At 34.0% G+C, this 18,786-nt stretch overlaps 5 protein-coding genes across 15 annotated transcripts; all 5 read left to right on the top strand.

The window, feature by feature from the left end:
- Window positions 1–2,712: 2,712 nt before the first annotated feature.
- LOC105784399 (chaperone protein dnaJ 11, chloroplastic) lies at window positions 2,713–3,536 on the top strand. Its single transcript, XM_012610284.2, has one exon. It carries the CDS (start codon window positions 2,861–2,863, stop codon window positions 3,359–3,361), a length of 501 nt encoding a protein of 166 aa, XP_012465738.1. The 5' UTR covers window positions 2,713–2,860; the 3' UTR covers window positions 3,362–3,536.
- Window positions 3,537–4,811: 1,275 nt separating this feature from the next.
- LOC128041838 (uncharacterized mitochondrial protein AtMg00810-like) lies at window positions 4,812–10,820 on the top strand. Of its 8 annotated transcripts, none has more exons than XM_052632315.1 (4): window positions 4,812–5,032; window positions 6,376–6,537; window positions 7,009–7,187; window positions 8,685–10,820. In XM_052632315.1, exon 4 carries the CDS (start codon window positions 9,471–9,473, stop codon window positions 10,215–10,217), a length of 747 nt encoding a protein of 248 aa, XP_052488275.1. In that variant the 5' UTR covers window positions 4,812–5,032; window positions 6,376–6,537; window positions 7,009–7,187; window positions 8,685–9,470; the 3' UTR covers window positions 10,218–10,820. The 8 variants fall into 8 exon arrangements, with proteins under 8 accessions (XP_052488275.1, XP_052488282.1, XP_052488278.1 ...); XM_052632322.1 differs by having other exon boundaries at window positions 4,835–5,014; XM_052632318.1 differs by having other exon boundaries at window positions 4,837–5,032.
- Window positions 8,907–9,323, top strand: LOC128041210 (uncharacterized mitochondrial protein AtMg00820-like). Its single transcript, XM_052630734.1, has 2 exons — window positions 8,907–9,137; window positions 9,195–9,323. Exons 1-2 carry the CDS (start codon window positions 8,907–8,909, stop codon window positions 9,321–9,323), a joined length of 360 nt encoding a protein of 119 aa, XP_052486694.1.
- Window positions 10,821–11,052: 232 nt separating the features above from the next.
- On the top strand, window positions 11,053–14,133 carry LOC105784355 (hypothetical protein). Of its 3 annotated transcripts, none has more exons than XM_052632307.1 (7): window positions 11,053–11,246; window positions 11,882–12,250; window positions 12,378–12,426; window positions 12,503–12,575; window positions 12,659–12,825; window positions 12,927–13,037; window positions 13,775–14,133. In XM_052632307.1, the coding sequence occupies exons 1-7, from the start codon at window positions 11,176–11,178 to the stop codon at window positions 13,943–13,945; spliced, it is 1,011 nt and encodes a 336-aa protein (XP_052488267.1). In that variant the 5' UTR covers window positions 11,053–11,175; the 3' UTR covers window positions 13,946–14,133. The 3 variants fall into 3 exon arrangements, with proteins under 3 accessions (XP_052488267.1, XP_052488265.1, XP_052488271.1); XM_052632305.1 differs by having other exon boundaries at window positions 11,056–11,246; window positions 12,924–13,037; XM_052632311.1 differs by having other exon boundaries at window positions 11,070–11,246; window positions 12,524–12,575; window positions 12,924–13,037.
- A 145-nt stretch (window positions 14,134–14,278) lies between these two features.
- LOC105784334 (pathogenesis-related thaumatin-like protein 3.5) lies at window positions 14,279–16,227 on the top strand. 2 transcript variants are annotated; one of them, XM_012610193.2, is made up of 3 exons: window positions 14,279–14,530; window positions 14,641–15,334; window positions 15,824–16,227. In XM_012610193.2, the coding sequence occupies exons 1-3, from the start codon at window positions 14,428–14,430 to the stop codon at window positions 16,023–16,025; spliced, it is 999 nt and encodes a 332-aa protein (XP_012465647.1). In that variant the 5' UTR covers window positions 14,279–14,427; the 3' UTR covers window positions 16,026–16,227. The 2 variants fall into 2 exon arrangements, with proteins under 2 accessions (XP_012465647.1, XP_012465660.1); XM_012610206.2 differs by having other exon boundaries at window positions 15,704–15,848.
- The last annotated feature ends 2,559 nt before the right edge of the window (window positions 16,228–18,786 follow it).

Here is an 18,786-nt window from a genome sequence, read left to right as displayed (position 1 = left end):
TTCGAATCGAGTTGAGTTTTTGAATTCGAATAACTCGAATAATTCGAATATCAAACTATAATATTTTACATTTTTACCCCAAACTCCCAAACCTTTTTGCTTTTCCCTCAAAACTTTTATTCCTTCCCACTTTCACCCCAAAACTTTTATTCCCCTCCCCTCCCAACCCCCCAATCTACCCAAAATCCATTTCCCACCAAAATTTTACTCTCTCATTTATTTTTTCTCAAAATTTTACTCCCAAAAACCCTCAAAACCTTTTATTTTCCCCCAAAATTTTTACTTCCTCCCACTTTTCCCCTAAAACTTTTATTCCCTTCCTATCCCACCTCCCATCTATCCCAAACGCTTCCCCCTCCAATTTTTATTTTTAATATCTTCCCTCCATCTATTTACTTTCCCTCAAACTTTTATTCTCCAAAACTTTTTATTTTTCCCCTAAACTTTTACTTCTCACCATTTACTCTCAAATAAAAAATCAAAATTATCCAAAAAAAATCACTAAACATAAATAGTAATAATTTTATTTATATCTACTATTTATATTATTAAATTAAATTTCACATTTTATATTATTTATATTATTAAATTGTTTAGTCATATTGAATATTTATATTAAAATTGAATTATTAATTATGCCATAAAATATTTGTATTAAAATTTTATATTGGTATCAATTTCACATTTTATTTTAAAATAACTTTTATTAAAAATCATATTTTTACATTTAATATATTTTTAATTCTAAAATACATAGTGACAATAATCAAGATAATTGAAACAACTAAGTAAGCAAAGAAGCTAATCAATATATAAAAAATTAATAAATAAATTATGAAGTGATGAAAGTTAATAAAAATTTTGATTAAGGTGGACAAATTTTATTACGATGGGTGACAATGGTTACAATGACCCAAAATTATTTTTTAAAATTTAACTCGAACAAATATATTCGATTCGATTCTATTCGAATTTCATCTCACTCGACTTGATTCGAGAAAACTTTAAATAAAGTTAGGATGATAAAATGAGATTCGAAAACTCGGTTAACTCAAAAATTTTCGATTCGATTCGATCGAATGCTCACCCCTATCTGTACCGTTAACCAAGTCATTTATGTTTCATTGTAATCAAATTTTTTTTGGTATTGTTCAACTTGTTTATGATATTTTAAACATTTTAGTTTTTTATAATTATATTTAAAATTAAACTATAATTATTAAATTAAGTAATTAAACTTAGTTAATGATTTTAAAAATTATATTCGCATATAATATATTTTATGGATGTAAATGAAATGTATTTTCACATATATAATATTATAATATACTTAAAAATATCAATCAACTTGAAATGATATATTGAAATACATTTACTCGCCGGTACAATATTTACTAATGGAAAGCTTTAGGGACTGAATAATTTTGGGACTATTTGATTTCTAAATATATTTTTATTTATATTTTACATTTTATTGTTAGAGAATAGTTTTTTAAATTTTTATTTTAAAAATTAGAAAACATGTTTGATAAATAGAAATAAAATCTGGTTTGAATAATGAAAACATGTATGGTAACTCTTTTTCTATAAGAGAAATAAAATAAATTTCCTTTTACATTTATATGAATTTAAATTAGGATGTTTGATTTAATATTTAAAAACTATTAAAAAATATTTTTACTGTTTATGTGAACTTGAATTGTGGATAATTTATTTAAAGTTAAAATCTTTATTTCCATCATTTTGGTGAAAATAATGAAAATAACTTTTTTAATTTTATATGTTTTCATTTTTAAAAATAAATTTTAAAATTTCTAATTAGAACACATTTTTTAATATTTTCTATTTTCAGAAAATAAAAACAACTGTATTTGTTAAAATTAAATTAAAAAATGGAGTCTTAAATTTGAACTTTCCTTTTCTTTTTATTTAATCACGAAATTTTAGAATATATTTTAAAACTAAAATCCAAGCAAAGCGTAAAACCGATTGAAATCGTAAAAAAAAGAGAAAGGAAAACCTATTTTTAAGTTCGTCGTCTTTCACATCTTTCTAGGTAAAAAAGTCTCTAACTGAAGGTGAAAGCTGATTTTGGATCTATCCACGTTAGCTTTTTCACTCCCATGGAAGAAACTAACCCTTAGCTACTCAACCTTCCTTTTTCCTTTTTATATAAAAAATAATTTTGGCAATCATAAGAATACAAGTTAATTTTTTTGATATGATATAATTTTATTAACTTTTAAATATAGTTAATTTATTATTTAAATATTTTTCTACATTTACTATAAAATGAACTTATTTGGATAGTATGTCTTTAGTTTCAGTTCATCACTAGCTGGGGGATGGCGTAATCAAAATTAAGCATTCATATTTAAAAAAGAAACAAAATAGAGCTGTATATATTTGTGGGCTTCATTGAATCGAAGGACAAGATGATGACAGCGTAAATATTCTGTGGGAACAAGATCCGTTTCAAACAAATCCGAAGCCTTCCAATTTTTGTTATTCTACTTCCAATCTATTTTTCGTAAATGCTTCTGTTTATTTTATTAAAATTTTCAGAATAAAAAACTAGGAACAAATATCTGACGTTGTACCCTGTAAGCGATGATAAAAAGTTGTGGACACGATGTTCCAGAAAGAATAGAGAAAGTGAGTTTGTGCCAGCTCGACAACGCAGCCTGTGGGTGTCAGAAACGCCGACGGTTCGCTGAGTCAGCACGGACTCTATGTGTATGGATAAGCTATCTGTAGAAATTTTGTTAACCCAACCGATCTAACTCCGGTTGTCTTAACTCTATAAATACCCTTTCCCCAACTTTAATTTCTTCAACCGCAAATCCAACAGTCAACCATCATGGCTTCCGCATCTTCTGCATTGGCTTCATTCACCTTTTCCTCTCCGCATTTCATGGGCCATAAGGTTTCCATCGAAGAACCGAGCTCCATGCCGGCACGTGTTCATTTTCGGCAACTTCGTGTCTCCGCCGCTTGTGCGTCGACGGCTGAGAGACCGGTTTCCCACATTGCTTGCCCATCGTCACTGTACGAGGTATTGGGGATTCAGATGGGCGCCACGAGTAAGGAAATCAAGGCTGCTTACCGGAGACTGGCGCGGGTTCTACACCCTGATGTCTCGGCTAATGGTCGAAACGACGCCGCTGCCAACGAGTTCATCAAAGTACATGAAGCTTACTCTACGCTATCGGATCCTGAGAAACGGGCGGATTATGATCGAACGTTGTTGTTCAGGCCAAGACGGTCCTTTTCTGTTTCCATCGAATCGATGGCCGGTCCAACGTCTTCTGGGTTTTCTGGTTATTCGAAACGAACATGGGAAACCGATCAATGTTGGTGATACTGGAGATTAACTGTGAAATCCATAGATGGATTTTGGTTTATTTTCATTCTTTTTGGCTTCTGGGGAATTACTGATTTTGTGCTAATTTCGCCTGTAAATATAGAAATATGTTAACTGAAAAAGGCTGTTTTTTTTTATAGCCTGGGTTTATAAAGATTAGAATTTTGAGTTATGCTTTTTGTGCTCTGTTTCTTATACTGCAAAATCCCATTGCGCATCTCAAATCTGCGGATTGTAGTTGAAATTCAAGCTTAAATTGCAACAGAAAAAAAGAGGGCGTAGATTCCAAAACAAGCAATTCAAATTTCGGACTGTCATATAATGAAGTGGTTTGATTACCAACAATGAATGATGAAAAGATAATACCTTATAAAAACATCTGTTCTGTGAATACAATTAAAACCTCTACTAATAATCAATGATTTAAATATTTTTACAAACCAATGCATAATCTATGACCATTGTTATTAATAACTATTTTCTTGGAACATTTTGAGAAGATGGAAAGAATACGAAAATGTAAAAACAATAAAGACAGTTAACTACTCATAAAATTTTGAAAAACTAATATTTTCATAAATTACCACCACCATGGGATGAGATTTGTACAAGTAAATACTTTCTTATTTAGAAAAGCATAGTAAATTAGCTGGTGTAGAACCATAAAATATAGATTCTATAGGAAATAGAATTAATTTTGTAAAAGAAAGAATATCTTTATATTGTCTACAAAGTAAGGCTTCTAAACAAGTTAAGCATAAATTAAGTAATAAGCATTGTACAAAACTTAGAAAATGAATGGGAATTTGGATGTAAACCAGTACGTCCTAATACTTATAAAAAAATAAAAAGAAAAATAGATGGAAACCAGGAAATAGAAAAATACTGGTTATAATAAAAAGAAAAGATTTGTTAGAAGAAAAACTTCTAATAAACCTAAAAACAAATATGTAAGTGTTTTTATGTGATAAAGAAGGACATATAGCACCAAATTGTTCTAATAAAGAAAAAGTGCAAGAAAATTATTAAAACACTTGAAGAACAAGATTTAAAAATATGTTCAAAAGAGGAAATAAATCTTGAAGAAATATTATATTTAATTAATATCGAAATGATTCGATACAAATGAAGAAGAATATATATTTATGTTACTGAAGCAGCTTTTAATAATCAATTAGAAGAAATTCCTAAAATGAACAACAAGATATAAAATTAGGAAATGAGAAGAAAAATATTTTTTAATGAAATGATAGAAAATAAATAAAAATCATATTTCTAAAGAAGAAATTTATAAAATATCTAAAAATAGGATATGGTGTCAAAGGCATATAGAAAAATAAGCAGTAATACAGTAGCTAAAGATACTAGAGAATGATTAATGAAATCCCATTATTTACTAAAGATAAAATTAAGAGGATTAAAAGAAATATCCTCAAGTTAGATATATACATTTAGGAATAATAATAACAATAAAAGCTTTGTTTAGAAAAAAAATATGATATACCAATAATAACAATTTTATAAGATAAAAAATTTGAAAATCTAATAAAATCACTTATTGGCTATCAGGCAGTAAGAATGACCTTCAGGTGTTCGATGATATGTTTGAGTTGAGCACAACATAGTTTACTCGCCGCCTATGACTGCAAGGTGTTTGTTAAAATGCTTGTGAGAAACCGTCTACCTTGTTTTGGAACATTTTTGGTTTAGCATTTCTGTTAACGACCCATTTAGTTTCTGGTTTATCAATTAAGTCTGTTATGGTTGTTATAACGAGTGGTACAATTGTAGCTCGTTTGCTATTTTTTTGTTATTGATGTATCTAGAACACCTGAGCTCCTATAAGTAGCCTATGTGCTGCTCTATCATTCTCATGTTATCAATGATGATTAAATCGAGTGTTACACTCACAAGCTCTCTCTCTTTTCTCATGTTCCTTCTCTTTTCTACAATTTTTTACCTGTTATTAATATTTCTTTCTCCTACTTCATGAATTTCTGTATTCTTTATCATTTATGCTTTACTTTTAGATTACTGCACTGTCATTCTTCATACTTCTTGTGACAATCTAACATGGTATCAGAGCTAAGAGATTGCCACTATTTGAGCTGCGGATTGGTATCATTTTTTTTTGGTTGATGTGTTTCCGTTTCGTTGCTGTTGAAAGTCTCTTATGTTCTGGATTTGGTTCTTCTTGTGTGAATGAACATCTTCTAATGTTGCGTATGCTGCGTTTTCATTGCATCTGCCATCTATTTGATCAAATGTCTCTGTAAGCGGAATATTGATTCGTTTAGTTCTTCAGTTCTCATTTGTCAGTGAGTAATCTTTAGCTGCAATGGCTCTTAATAACTCAGAACAAAATGACTCAATAAACAATCAAACTGTGAATTCTGCATTTGAAATTAGATTTGATGTTGGTAAATCGTTTACTGCCACTTTAACTAAGAAAATATCCCTGTTGATTGATGAAAGCAATTTTCTGCCATGGAAACAGCATGTTTGCCTAACTCTGAAAACGCATAGGTTACAAGGTTATGTAGAGGAAACTATAGCCATTCCTCCTAGGGTGATTAGTACTGATACGGGGTTACAAATAGAAAATCTTACTTTTGTTGCTTATGAGCAACAAGATTCTGCCCTTGCGTCATGGTTGATGTCTTCAGTCAATCCCTCTTTGCATACGCATTTGGTTGGCCTGCATTCTGCTTTTGAAATATGGAATAAGTTGAATCAAATATTTGCTCTTCAGTCACGAACTAAGAGAATGCATTATAGATGCATGTTGCATAATGTTAAAAAGCAAGATAAGACAATGAGAGAATATCTAGCTGAAATTAAGCATATTTGCGATGTGTTGTCCGGCTGTGGTCAAAATATTCATGAGGAGGAACAACAATTTGCTATTCTTAATGGTTTACCTATTGAATATGAGAATATTGTTTCGATTATCACTTCCAACCAGCAACCTTATGACCTTCAGTGAGTTGTTTCAGCCTTGTTGGATGCAGATGCGAGGATAAAACTTCAGGGAAATGTCATGAGTATAAATGCTAATGTAGTCGTGCAGCAACAATTCTCAGCAAACAGCAGTGGCAACATTAAGTCGAATGACCAGATCCTTAATTCTAACTCTGAAGCTACGAATGTGCATACCAGACCTTACTATCAAGGTAATAATAATGGCAGTTTTAGGCCATGTAGTAGAGGAAGGTACTCCAATAATTCGAGACCTTAATGTCAATTGTGTGGTAAAGTCATTTGGTTTCTAAATGTTTCTATCGATTTGACGTATCATTCACTGGTATCTTTGACTCTATTGCTAATAATTTTCAGTCTTCAAACTATGTTAAGCCCTTTGATGGTGTGAATGGTTTTTATTGTTATCCTAGTTACACTATTGGTTTTACTATATTTAGTCCTCAAGTTGGTTATCCTGGTTTTACTGGATTGAATACTCAAGGTACTTTTACTGGTTCTGGAGGACTTAATGTTCCTGTTCATATGCCCACTACTGGAATGCCTCATTCTCATGCTGGTGCTCCACATATTGCTGCGTATAACTGCAGCATGCCATTTATCAACAATTTTAATCCTCCAAACTCTTATGCCATGTTTTATAACAATGGTAATATGTTTGCTAGTGTTGCTGGCTCATCAGGTCCAGGTTCTACTCAAGCTGTTTCAGAGGGTAACCAAATCTCTCCATGTGTGCAAGCTACACCGACAGTGGTTACAGACCCGGCTTGGTATCCAGATACTGGTGCGACATGGCATCTCACACATGATTCCACTCATTTGCAGCACTCTAACCCTGCCACAGGTATAGTACAAGTCGGTAATGACTCTTGTATCCCTATTGTAAATATTGGTATTGTAACTCTTTCAACTGCTCAAAAAAAATTGCACTTAAGCAAGTTGTTTTATGTTCCTGATATTACCAAAAATTTAATTTCAGTCTCACAATTCACTAAAATAATAGTGTATCATTTGAATTTTTTCCCAAATACTGTGTTATTAAAGATTTGACTACGCAGGCTGCTCTTTCACAAGGAGTTGAAGTCGATGGTCTTTACAAATTGGATCTTAATTAGAAATTCAGTGCTCTTCCGCATTTCTCTTTTGATCTTTCATGATTTACTACTAGCTTTAGTTCGAACAATAGTTCAAATAATAATAATTGTATGAAATGTAAAAGCTTATCCTCTCATGAGTTATGGCATCGTAGGCTAGGACACACTTCCACACAATCTTGCACATCTGGCTTCCACATCTGCTCTTCCTGTCAAAATTCTAAAGGACTTTCCCTTGTGTGTTGCTTGTCAATTTGGAAAAAGTCCTAAACTACCTTTTATATCGTTAACCACTGAATATACTTCTCTTTTACAACTTATTCACTGTGATGTTTGGGGACCAGCTCCATGTGTTTCTTGTGGGTATAAATACTATATTTCGTTTATTGATGCATATTCGAGACATGTTTGGATTTTTCATTTGAAACAAAAGTCTGAGGCTCTGTCTGCATTTCTTGTTTTCAAAAAGCAAGTTGAAACGATGTTTGATAAAAAGATCAAGGCATTGCAATCTGATAGTGGAGGAGGGTTTAGGACATTTTTCCCTTACTTGCAATCTCTTGGCATACAACATAGGTTAACCTGCCCTCATACGTCTGAACAAAATGGTTTAATTGAATGAAGACATAGGCAAATTGTAGAAATCGGTCTTACTTTATTAGTTCAAAGTTTCATACCTCTAATATATTGGTCTGATGCATTTACTTATGATGTTAATCTAATAAACATCTTACCATCCAAGGCTATAAATAATGAAACTCCTTTTGAAAAGTTGTATAACAAAACATGATTACTCCCTTATTCGTGTTTTTGGATGTCGTTGCTTTCCCTTGTTGACACCTTATAATCATAACAAACTGCAGTTTTGGTCTATACCTTGCATATATTTGGGCACTGCTGATAATTATAAGGGATATAAGTGTCTTGCGCCTAATGGTCGAATTTATATATCTCGATATCTTAAGTTTCAGGAAGATATTTTTCCTTTTTTAATTAAGAATAAACTGTCCATTTCTTTACCTTCCTCACGTACTCCATTTACTACAGTATATTTACCTGTTGTTTCATTACATGATTTAAATTCTAATACTGAATTTTGTTCTTCCTTGCAACTATCTAAGTCGCAATCATTGGCTCAATTATCACCAATATCTACTGCACACCCATCCAATTCTCCAAATTCTATTTTTAATCTGTTCAACTCTCAGGATAATGGCTCTAACATCAATTATTCTTTTTCATCGCAGGATCACTCAACTACTTCTCCACACGATCAGCATCAGTTTCAAAATTCTCCAAATTCTGCATCTGTACCATCACCTGAGTTAATGCCTCAAGATTTGCCAAAACAGTCACAACTTAATATTCACCCCATGATTACAAGGGGCAAGTCAGGTATTGTAAAACCAAAAATTATCTCTTATTAGGTTACTAATATACCTTTTTCCCCTGCAGACATTCATGAAGCCATGAGGTTTCCTCAATGGCAACAAGCAGTTCATAACAAACTTGATGCACTGGTGAGGAATCAAACGTGGAGCTTAGTTTCCCTACCACCAAACCGATATGCTGTGGGATGCAAATGGTTTTTCAAGTTGAAGAAACAAGCTGATGGTACTGTGGATCGCTTCAAAGCCCGACTGGTTGCCAAGGGATATGCTCAAAAAATCGGCTTCGATTTTCATGACACTTTCAGTCCGGTAGCAAAAGCAAATACCATTCGTACTCTCCTCTCCTTAGCGGTTACTCATGGTTAGGAATTGAGGAAAGTGGATGTGGACAATGCCTTCTTCAATGGAGATCTTGTTGAGGAAGTGTTTATGCAACAACCCCCGGGTTTTGAGCAGCGAAATGACGAAGGTCAACCCCTAGTTTGCAAACTATGAAAGGCACTTTATAGCCTCAAACAAGCGCTGAGAGCCTAGTTTCAAAAGCTCAAATATTTTCTGTGTTCCAAGCTAAATTTTCAAGCTTTATGTGCTCACCCTTTTTTATTTACACGTCAAAGCGAAGAAACTAGGATATGGTGCTTGATGTATGTTGATGATATTATTCTCACTGGTAGTAATTCGAAGGAACTAAGTGATGTTATCCATCAGTTAAACACGTCATTTTCTCTTAAGGATTTGGGACCTCTGTATTATTTTCTTGAAGTGGAAGTGCATAGACATAATGACACTTTACATCTATCGCAGAAAAAGTACATTCGTGATTTAATCAACCGTACTGATATGGCCTCTACTACCTCGGTTCCCACTCCAATGATTGTGTCTCCTACTCTTACTTCAACTGATGGTCAATTGCTACCTACATCCAAGGCTATTTTATATAGAAGCATTGTGGGTGGGCTTCAATACGCATGTCTTACCCGACCCGATATAGCCTTTGCTGTAAATAAACTCAGTCAGTACATGCACTCTCCAACTGACAAGCACTGGATGGCAGTCATACGAGTGCTACGATACCTCCAAGGAACTCTTGAGTTTGGTTTGTACTACACTCCAACGGATCAGGTTGATGTTACAACCTTTTTAGACTCGGATTGGGGTTGCTCTATCGAAGATAGGAGGTTTACTTCTGGTTTCTGCATTTACATAGATGGCAACCTTGTTGGTTGGTCATCCAAGAAGCAGCATGTGGTGTCACGTTCCACATCCGAGGCAGAATTTAGAAGTGTCGCCAATACTGCGACTGATATCGCTTGGTTCTTTTATCTTCTTATTGATCTTGAAGAACAGTGTTGTGGGATTACAACGTATGGTATGATAATTCTAGAGTAGTCCAGATATCGGCAAATCCTGTTCTACATTTAAGGATGAAACATGTCGAGCTTGACCTCCATTTCGTCCGAAAAAAAGTAGTAAAGGGTAACCTTCAAATCAATCATGTTGCTTCACACAATCAAGTTGCAGATTTATTCACTAAACCTTTAAGTGAATCTCAATTTGTTGCGCTGCGATCAAAGCTTGGATTATGTCAACTTTGCTCATATCCACTGCTTTTGTTTTCTCAGAGGAGGAGAAAACAGGGGGAACATCAGGTAGTAAGAATGACCTTCAGGTGTTCGATGGTATGTTTGAGTTAAGCACAACATAGCTTACTCGCCGCCTATGACTGCAAGGTGTTTGTTAAAATGCTTGTGAGAAAACGTCTACCTTGTTCTAGCCCATTTCTGGTTTAGCATTTCTGTTAACGACCCATTTGGTTTCTGGTTTATCAATTAAGTCTGTTATGGTTGTTATAACGAGTGGTACAGCTATAGCTCGTTTGCTATTTTTTCTTATTGATGTATCTAGAACACCTGAACTCTTATAAGTAGCCTAGGTGCTGCTCTATCATTCTCATGTTATCAATGATGATTAAATCGAGTGTTACACTCACAAGCTCTCTTTCTCTTCTCATGTTCCTTCTCTTTTCTATAATTCTTTATCTGTTATTAATATTTCTTTCTTCTACTTCATGAATTTATGGGTTCTTTATAATTTATGCTTTACTTTCAGATTATTGCACTGTCATTCTTCATACTTTCTGTGACAATCTAACATTGGTACATTTGAGTTGAGCATTTCCAAAGAAAATCTATTCTGTACACACATTACAAATCCAAATAGGCTTTTCATACTCAGCCCAAAAAAACATAAAAGCCCCGCCTCCAAGACGAGTCAAGTACCAAGACTCCTCTTTAATGAAACTGTTCCTCTGCCAAAAAAGAAAAATTCCCGAAACTTCTTCCTCTCTATGGCAGATCCAAGCCTCTTGTCATCCTCCTCCACCGCCATTATCACTGACTTCGGCATCCGGCCTTCTAGGTAAGTGGATTCATTTCGCTTCAAACCCTCTCTTACAACTAAATGTGCCGCTCTATTTCCTGTTCTAGAAATTTTCTTGAACCAACATGTGTCAAATCTTTTACTTAAAGAATCTTATATCAGAAGTATAACAACTTAATAATGATCTATCTTCTTCTTCGTTTTGGACTTATTTAATAACACTGAGAGCGTCGCCTTCAACCACTACCCGACGATCCCAACTCCAACCCCGTCTAAACTGCCTGTAAACAGGCAATCTTCTAACTTATACAATGGGCAGATAAAAGTCTACTTATTTTGTCCCTTCGCTTTGCGCCATTTATTTGATGACTTTTTGATTTTAGAAGTTGAATGATCAGTTCAACTCGTCAATTCTTACCTCAAAACAGGTCGTATGGTTCAAATTTGAATGTGGAGTCAATTCCTTTCTACTGGATCTTGTAATATTTCTTTTTCAGTCCGTTTGTTTTAGCTTTGATGCCCAAGCCCAACTGCTAACACCATCCAATAGACAAGATATCCATTCCCCCTAGTTTGGGCCTACTGCGAATTATCTGTAAGAAAAGATAAACGAGGAGGCGTGTCGCAACTTTAACGATTTACCAATACCATATACTATCATTATCTTCCTCCAGGCGGCCTGGCAACTGTTACCGGAGCATGGCACGGTTGATACGGTCTCTAAGGCAATGGCCGCCATTGCAGCTGCAGCAGCAGTACCACTGCTGCTCTCGGATACTAACAGTATCAACTAAAACTCCCTCCCATTGTTTCTCTTTCGCCACTTCAACTTCCTCCCGTCGGAACGCTCGTCTCCGCCCACGCGGAACCAGATTACCCAATGCCCCATCTACATCTGATCTCAGAGAAAACGAAATCAGTGACGACTCGGAATCCGATGTTAAGAAGAGCCGCAACCAGAAGAAGCGCGAGGCCCGTCGCGCCGTCCGTTGGGGCATGGACCTCGCTTCCTTCTCAACCCCTCAAATCAAACTTATCCTCAGGTACAGTGCAATCTACAAACATATATTTATTAAAAAACAACATTTTTAAACTTTTCAAATCAAATGGTATAATACTGAAAGCTAACATCTTTGTTTATTTTAATTCTTTTGCGGCGTGGATGTTTAGAGCCTCTTCTCTCGAACAAGATGTTTTCGATGCTTTAATGCTAGTTAAGGTACTTAAGGAAGTGCAAGTTTTATAATTCTGAAGCTTCTTTGTAGTTCGTTGGAAAATATGTTATTGTAGACAAGGTGTTCGTGTTTTTGTTGCAGAGACTAGGGCCTGATGTTCGAGAGGGAAAGCGAAGGCAGTTCAATTATATTGGTAAGAAAAGTATATTGGAAGTCAATCGATTCGCGTTCCTTTATGGATTGCGGTGAATGCGTTATACTTATATTTTGTGTTAGGGAAACTGCTGAGAGAAGTAGAGCCTGAATTGATGGAAGTCTTGATCCAGGCTACAAAAGTAGGTGACCAGAAAACATTGCAGGCTTTAGCTGGTTCAGAGACACAAATCATTGAAGAAGAAGATGAAGAAGAAGATGATGATGATGACGATCAATTTGAATATAGTGTAATTCAAGTTTTGATTTGAAGACTTATTGTAGGCTTAAACTGATTACACTTACATGTATATTCTCTTACTATATGTGCTATTTTTTTTACATGCAGCAGTCACAGGAGTTTGTTAACACTGCAAATAGATGGTTTGATGGGTTGATCAGCAAGGACATTGAAATTACTAATGAAGTATTTTCAGTTAGCAGTGTCGATTTTGACCGTCAGGTAAGCAAACCAAGTAAACTGTTTCTCATTTGTTTCCAAATATCTTTGAATCAAGAGTGTGCTAAACCGGAATTTTAAAGCAAAGTGAGAACCTTGCTTTGATCAATATGTACCATTGGAGGCAGGAGGCTAGTTAGGCAAGCAAATTCATCTAAATTCTTCACCTTCAAATTGCTTCACTGCCCTGCATGAACAACTTAAATGTTGCATCGCTCAAAAGTCAAATTGTTGTTTATTTTTTATTTGCTTTTATGTTATTTTGGATAAGTAACAGACTTTATTTATCCAAGAAGCTGTTAAACTGCTACTGGTACGCAGTCCTCTAGATACACAACTTAGAGCATCTCAACTGACTCGAACGTAGAGGGATTTAAACCCCAGGCATTAGAAAGATGATTGAATATGTTACAGTGCTCATTAGACCAGCATGCAAGCCATAAGCATACTGCATCATTGGTAGTTTATAGAGAAGTACCACTGCCACTGTTGCCAGTTCTGAGCCTAATTTGATACATATTCCGTGCTATCCTACCACTTCCCTTGTTGCCAATTCTGAGCCAAATCTGATAGGAAATTTCAAGCTATCCAAGGAATAATTGAAATAAGAGCCTTTCCTTTGAGCATGGCAACGGCTGAGTGCAGCTTGTCATCCCAAGCTGCTGCTGCTCTGTTTGTCCTGCAAAGTTGCTCGATATCTTGCTGTATTGGTTTTTAATCGAGTTGTGTTGCTTTGACAGGAATTGCGTAAACTTGTTCGAAGAGTGCAAACGAGTCAAGAACAAAGCCAAAATGTTAGTGAAGAAGAGAAGGCAAAAATAGAAGCAGCAGTAAGGAGTGCCAGAAAGTCCCTCACCCGTTTTCTTCGTACTCTCGCCAGGCAATTGACTACAGAAGAGAGTTTTGATTAATATGATCTGTAATATCATTATTTTGTACCATAGTTCATTTTCTTATGCATTTTATATTGCATACGATTAAAGTCTTAGAAATTGCAAAATCATAGAGGCCATCAAGCATGTTCTGCTGACCAACCAATACGGTGAAAAGAACACTTATGCATTATTGATGTCAGTATTTTTTTTTCTTTGGGTGTCCATCTCTTGCAGTGTCGAAAAGAACACTTCCTTAATTTGTTGTAGAGCCTTCTATTTCTAAACCACTATTTTTGTATTTATTCACAAAATTTTACATGTAAATATCAAGTTGGAGGAAATAAAATTAAAATCTCAACCAAACTCAGCAGCTCATCTCAAAATCCGGTAGGTACAGAGTCGCAACTTACTTTCTAGTTTGGTCCACAATCATTGACGTTTGTTTCCGAAAGCTTAATAACCACAAATATCTATATATATCTCCATTGAAGAATGTCACAATTTCTGAACAAGGAAGAATGTTGAAATTTGCCTATACCCCCAACTTCCTCCTCTTCACGGCTCAAATTACATTTCTTCCTGCTGTTTGTGCTCTTCTTCTATCACATTCCTTTATATCAGGTAATTTCATTTCGGGAACATTGAATGATGTTTCATCAGTTTTTTTAGTTAACTATCAGATTTTGGTTTCACTTTTTTTTTTTTACTGGTTTTCATTACACTGTGAACAGGAGTGCAAGGAACAAGCTTTACCATAGTAAACAAATGCAATTACGTGGTATGGCCTGGAGTTCTCTCAAACGCGGGCGTTTCCACAATTTCCACCACAGGTTTCACTCTCCGAAGAGGTGAATCCAAAACCATTAGCGCCCCGGCATCATGGGGAGGTCGTTTTTGGGGAAGGACCCATTGCTCCCTAGATTCCGCCGGTAAATTCTCATGTTTGACGGGCGATTGTGGTTCCGGGAAGCTAGAATGTTCAGGGAACGGCGCTGCTCCGCCTGCCACTTTGGCTGAATTTACCTTGGACGGTGCCGGGGGTCTTGATTTTTTCGATGTGAGTTTGGTTGACGGTTACAACGTCCCTATGCTGGTGGTTCCCCACGGCGGCACAGGGCAAAACTGTACCTACACTGGCTGCGTGGTGGATCTAAATGACTCGTGTCCTTCAGAGCTGAAGGTGATGAAGAGAGAGGGCGGAGATGGGGTGGCATGCAAGAGTGCTTGCGAGGCCTTCCGCCAGCCTCAGTACTGTTGCAGCGGTGCGTATGGGACACCGGACACTTGCAAGGCGTCATCGTACTCGGAGGTGTTTAAGAGAGCTTGCCCACGCGCCTACAGCTATGCGTATGATGATAAAAGCAGCACATTTACATGTGCTAAAGCTGATTACACCGTTACTTTCTGCCCTTCGCCGAACACCAGGTAAAATCTTTTAATCCCTCCGAAAATTGAAACTTGTGTTAAAGCGTTAAAAGAGTGAACTTTTCACGTGGCTCTGGGAAAACCAATAACTTGCCATCATCTTTTAAGTTATGTCGGCTCTTGGCGCATTTTCTCATAGAGATATCAACTCCCCATTTTTGTCTCTTCCCACTTCTAACTTGTTCTTTCAAATCCGATCTTATTTTAAATTTAAACCCTTTTTTCTTTACTCTAAATATCTAATTAAATAGTTAAAAATGTTATAATAAAGTTCTAATTAAAAAAATATATATAAAATCAGAAGAGAGGTATTTTGGTAATTTTCTAGTACATCAATCCGATTCTGATACAGAGAATCTATTATTGTAGTTTCGTGTCTCAAGTGAAGGTCGGCGGAAAGATGTTAAGAGTTTTTGCTGTTACGTTACGTTGCATTAATTTTGGGTGGGGGTTTTTTAACGGTTAGTTTTCTGGTATGTAAAATGGCAGCCAGAAATCATCATCAGAAGGGCAGAACACGGAAACACCATCAACAACGACTCTAGCCAACGGCACAATGGTATACGAAGGTGCATTGGACGAAAGTGCAGCATCACCCTCCATTTTCCCCCACGTGTTCGGATCACACGCAATTGCTGTAACCTTCACCATCACAATCGCCATTTCTTGCTCATGCCAACTACTCTTTTAACTTCATTTCTCTAGGATAGGGACCATTACATATATTTACAATACAAGTCATATTATATTATAGGAGGGGATGGGATTCATTTCATTGTAGGTTTTCACCTTCCGGGAATCCATTAATTACATTATGTATACTTCCAGAGGAAAATTATTACTTTTATTAATATTATATATATTATATATTAGGCTATTACTAATTTGGTTAATTCGGTCAAATGAACATTATTAACTTATTTTTTGATATGTTTTATACTTGTTTAAAAAATAGAATATATAAATTTCAGTTCGGTTAATTATTTTTAAAAATTCAATTTGGTTAATAATTAAATAATTAAAATTTTGATTGATTTGATTAAAAATTGGATTAACCGTTCACCCTCACTCTCAATAGGATTCCAACATATCTTGTCAAACAAAGAGAATGGGTAGTAAAGTGGTTAATAGTTTTTTTTTGTTTTTTAAAAATCAAAGTAGAGTGGTTAATAGTTGTTTGATGTGATGGGGGCAGCTGTTTATTGGATCTCCTATTCGACTTGATCTGATATTCCAACCAACAAATTTGATCATTAGTAAACCTAATTTTCTTTTATCAACGGCATGTTGCATGCAACTCTATAGATTTGAAGATAAGATTAAGTTTTTATATGCAACTCAATTTGGGCACTTATGCAATATGTGATGTTAGGGCTGCTAGTTTGGTCAGTAGTTGACATATTTTCTTCTTTTAAGTTTCTCGCTTATTTTGAAACTTCAATATATTTAGATATAAATAAATTGTTAAATATTGATAAGGGTGGATGCAATATCATTTTTCGATTAAAGAGTTTAAGTTTGAATATTAGAGACAATGTTATAGAGAAAGACAATCACAAATCCGAATATAGATCTAACCTAAAGAATATTAAAAGAAGTTTAAATCATGATCTGACCCTTAAAATATACCGATTTTCTTACTTTGGTATCTAAATTTTTGTTTCTCCCAATTTGGCACTTAAAGTATCAATTTCCTCTATTTTTTTTTATCTATTTTGCAACTGCAGTTAAAAACATTCTGTTAGGCAATTTTGGTCAATGAAAAAATGTCACGCCGCATGTTTGAGCCAGTAAAAAAAATGTCAGGTGACAATTAGATTTATTTAAAATAAAAAAATTAAATTTATATTTTAAAAAATAAAAAATATAATATTAAATATTTAAATATTAAAAATATTTTTTACTTTAATTGAGCGTTGATCGACCACATGGCGTTATCAGAACATGCCACATGTTCTTTTTTAATTTTTTTTAAAATATATTATATCAATTAAAAATATAAAAATATCATTTATAATATATAATTAAAAAGGTTTAAAACAACTTTTCTATAAAATTCTAAAATATATATTATAATTTTTAAAATTCAAAATATATATTTGGCCTTTTAATATTTAAATGTTAATATTATAATTTTATATTTTTAATTTAAATTTCATATTTAAATAAATTTAATTGTAATATAAAATATTTTTACTGGTTAAAACATGTCATGTGACATTTTTCATTGGCCAAAATTGCCTAATAGAAAATTTTAAAGATTATTACAAAATAAATCAAATAAAAAATTAATATTTTAAATATCAAATTGAGAAAAAAATATACTTTAAGGGTTAAACAGTGAGTTAAAGAAAATGTTAAACCAATACAATAAAACCTCTATAAAATAATATCCTTAGGATCCCAAAAATTATTATTTTATCGAGGTTATTAGTTTATCGGTAAATAAATATTTTATTAATTTATTGATAAATTAATATTTATTAATTTAGAAAATATTTCATACTTTATGCCCGAGTTTTTTTTATCAAAATCCAATATGCATGTAGGTGCAATGAATCGGAGTTAATTGGTTCATGTAACAAAAAAGAAAGAGTTAATTAATTGGTTCATGTAACCAAAAAGAAAAAAGAGTTAATGGTTTCAAAATCCAATAAGTATATATTCATTGGATAGATTAAAATTTTTATTATAAATAAACACAAATACGTATCAAAATATTGTAATTCATATAAGCTTTTCCTCCATGGCTTCCCATTTGAAAGACGTAAAAAGGTCTACATTGACGGATGATATGAGAAAAGCATTATGTGAGTACAAAAATGAGCATTCCTCAAGTCAAAAAGATTTACAACAGTGGGTTCAATAAACATTTAATCTCTCTGTTAGCCAATCAACAATATCAAATACTCTTAAAAGGTCATCTAAATATTTGTCAAAAGAGATAAAGAATAGCAATGTTAAAAGGCACAAGCCAAATCCTGAATTAGAGAAGGTATTGTATGAGTGGTTTCTCCAATATCAAGAAAAAGTAAACATGACTGGAGAAATGATTCAAACTAAAGCAAAAGAGTTTCTAAAGAAAATGTATGGTGATGCGAATTTTGAATTTAACTTCTCAATTGGTTGGTTAGAACGGTTCAAGGCAAGACTTGAGATGAACTCTTATAGAAGATTTGGTGAAAGTGGTTTAGTTGTTATGGAGAATATTGAAGATGCTTTACCTCAAATAAGAGCTAAATTGGAAAATTTTGATTTGGAAGGATATCTATAATATGGTTTATTTTATCATTTGCAAGCATATTATGCACTGGCTACAAAGCAATTAGAAGGACGAAAAAAGGACGAGGAAAGACATATTGTTGTGGTTTGTTGCAATGAGGATGGTTAAGATAAAATGCCTCTTTGGATTATTGGTAAGTTTGCTAATCCTAGATGCTTTAAACATGTGA

Source organism: Gossypium raimondii, chromosome 1 (assembly GCF_025698545.1).
Source record: "Gossypium raimondii isolate GPD5lz chromosome 1, ASM2569854v1, whole genome shotgun sequence".
Lineage (NCBI taxonomy): Eukaryota > Viridiplantae > Streptophyta > Magnoliopsida > Malvales > Malvaceae > Gossypium > Gossypium raimondii.
The sequence above is the reverse complement of the archived record's forward strand: the minus strand, read 5'-3'. Positions and strand labels throughout refer to the sequence as shown.

Excerpts from the sequence above, each read along its gene's own strand:
- LOC105784334 (XM_012610193.2), top strand. The coding sequence starts at position 14,428 with ATGTTGAAATTTGCCTATACCCCCAACTTCCTCCTCTTCACGGCTCAA. Across the intron at positions 14,531-14,640 it reads ATCACATTCCTTTATATCAG|GAGTGCAAGGAACAAGCTTT; the intron begins GTAATTTCATTT and ends CACTGTGAACAG. Across the intron at positions 15,335-15,823 it reads TGCCCTTCGCCGAACACCAG|CCAGAAATCATCATCAGAAG; the intron begins GTAAAATCTTTT and ends GTAAAATGGCAG.
- LOC105784355 (XM_052632305.1), top strand. The coding sequence starts at position 11,176 with ATGGCAGATCCAAGCCTCTTGTCATCCTCCTCCACCGCCATTATCACT. Across the intron at positions 11,247-11,881 it reads TTCGGCATCCGGCCTTCTAG|GCGGCCTGGCAACTGTTACC; the intron begins GTAAGTGGATTC and ends ATCTTCCTCCAG. Across the intron at positions 12,427-12,502 it reads ATGCTTTAATGCTAGTTAAG|GTGTTCGTGTTTTTGTTGCA; the intron begins GTACTTAAGGAA and ends ATTGTAGACAAG.
- LOC128041210 (XM_052630734.1), top strand. The coding sequence starts at position 8,907 with ATGAGGTTTCCTCAATGGCAACAAGCAGTTCATAACAAACTTGATGCA. Across the intron at positions 9,138-9,194 it reads TTCATGACACTTTCAGTCCG|GAATTGAGGAAAGTGGATGT; the intron begins GTAGCAAAAGCA and ends ACTCATGGTTAG.
- LOC128041838 (XM_052632315.1), top strand. The coding sequence starts at position 9,471 with ATGTATGTTGATGATATTATTCTCACTGGTAGTAATTCGAAGGAACTA.
- LOC105784399 (XM_012610284.2), top strand. The coding sequence starts at position 2,861 with ATGGCTTCCGCATCTTCTGCATTGGCTTCATTCACCTTTTCCTCTCCG.